Source organism: Peromyscus eremicus, chromosome 2, assembly GCF_949786415.1.
Source record: "Peromyscus eremicus chromosome 2, PerEre_H2_v1, whole genome shotgun sequence".
Lineage (NCBI taxonomy): Eukaryota > Metazoa > Chordata > Mammalia > Rodentia > Cricetidae > Peromyscus > Peromyscus eremicus.
This window is the reverse complement of record NC_081417.1, coordinates 58,698,047-58,699,028: the sequence shown is the minus strand read 5'-3', so window position 1 is coordinate 58,699,028 and position 982 is coordinate 58,698,047. Positions and strand designations below refer to the sequence as shown.

The 982-nt window shown below is 45.8% G+C and overlaps 1 protein-coding gene across 1 annotated transcript; it reads left to right on the top strand.

The window, feature by feature from the left end:
• Positions 1–277: 277 nt before the first annotated feature.
• On the top strand, positions 278–751 carry LOC131904656 (U6 snRNA-associated Sm-like protein LSm6). Its single transcript, XM_059255717.1, has one exon. The coding sequence runs from the start codon at positions 438–440 to the stop codon at positions 678–680; it is 243 nt and encodes an 80-aa protein (XP_059111700.1). The 5' UTR covers positions 278–437; the 3' UTR covers positions 681–751.
• The last annotated feature ends 231 nt before the right edge of the window (positions 752–982 follow it).

Here is a 982-nt window from a genome sequence, read left to right as displayed (position 1 = left end):
GCCTTTGTGCAGACATTTTTAGGTTTCACAAATGATATGATCAAGTTGACTATACAGTGATCCAGAATAGACATTAAGAAACAATCTTAGCCGGGCGGTGGTGGCACACATCTTTAATCCCAGCACTTGGGAGGCAGAGCCAGGCGGATCTCTGTGAGTTCGAGGCCAGCCTGGGCTACCAAGTGAGTTCCAGGAAAGGTGCAAAGCTACACAGAGAAACCCTGTCTTGACGGGGGTGGGGGGTGGGGGGTTGGGCGGTGGGGGGTGGGGGTTCGGTTTTCGCGGTGCGCATCCGCGGAGGCCCGGCCTGGGAGGGCTCCGGATCCGGCTGCGAGATGAGCCTGGGGCCATGAGAGGTGATAGTTACAAGCTGCACAGCTGATTAAATAGCAGAGGAGATTAGAACCCAGGTTTCCGGCCTCCCAAGATTGTTAAACATGAGTCTACGGAAGCAAACCCCTAGTGACTTCTTAAAACAAATCATCCGACGGCCAGTTGTGGTGAAACTAAATTCTGGAGTGGAGTATCGAGGGGTCCTGGTCTGCCTGGATGGCTACATGAATATAGCATTGGAACAGACGGAAGAGTATGTAAATGGACAGCTGAAGAATAAGTACGGGGATGCGTTCATCCGAGGAAACAATGTGCTGTATAGAAGCACCCAGAAGAGAAGGATGTGAAGACACCAGGAAGCAGCTCTCCTTAGAGTTGGATAGAATTTGTTATGAAGTGTTTTGTTTTGTTTTTTGTTCTTTTACGATCTTCGTTGGTGTGGTTTCATAGTGGTTGGTGTGTTTTGTTTTGGTTTCTTAATTGACATTGAAATAAGATAGAGGTGTTACATTACAAATAGAATCTTAAACTTTTCACATTTACGTTTACTTCTATCTGTACAGAATGCTAAAATTAAAAACAAAAAACCCAATTCAAAAGAAAAGAAAAGAAACAATCTTGAGGGCTGGAGAGATGGCTTGGAAATTAA

Excerpts from the sequence above, each read along its gene's own strand:
- LOC131904656 (XM_059255717.1), top strand. The coding sequence starts at position 438 with ATGAGTCTACGGAAGCAAACCCCTAGTGACTTCTTAAAACAAATCATC.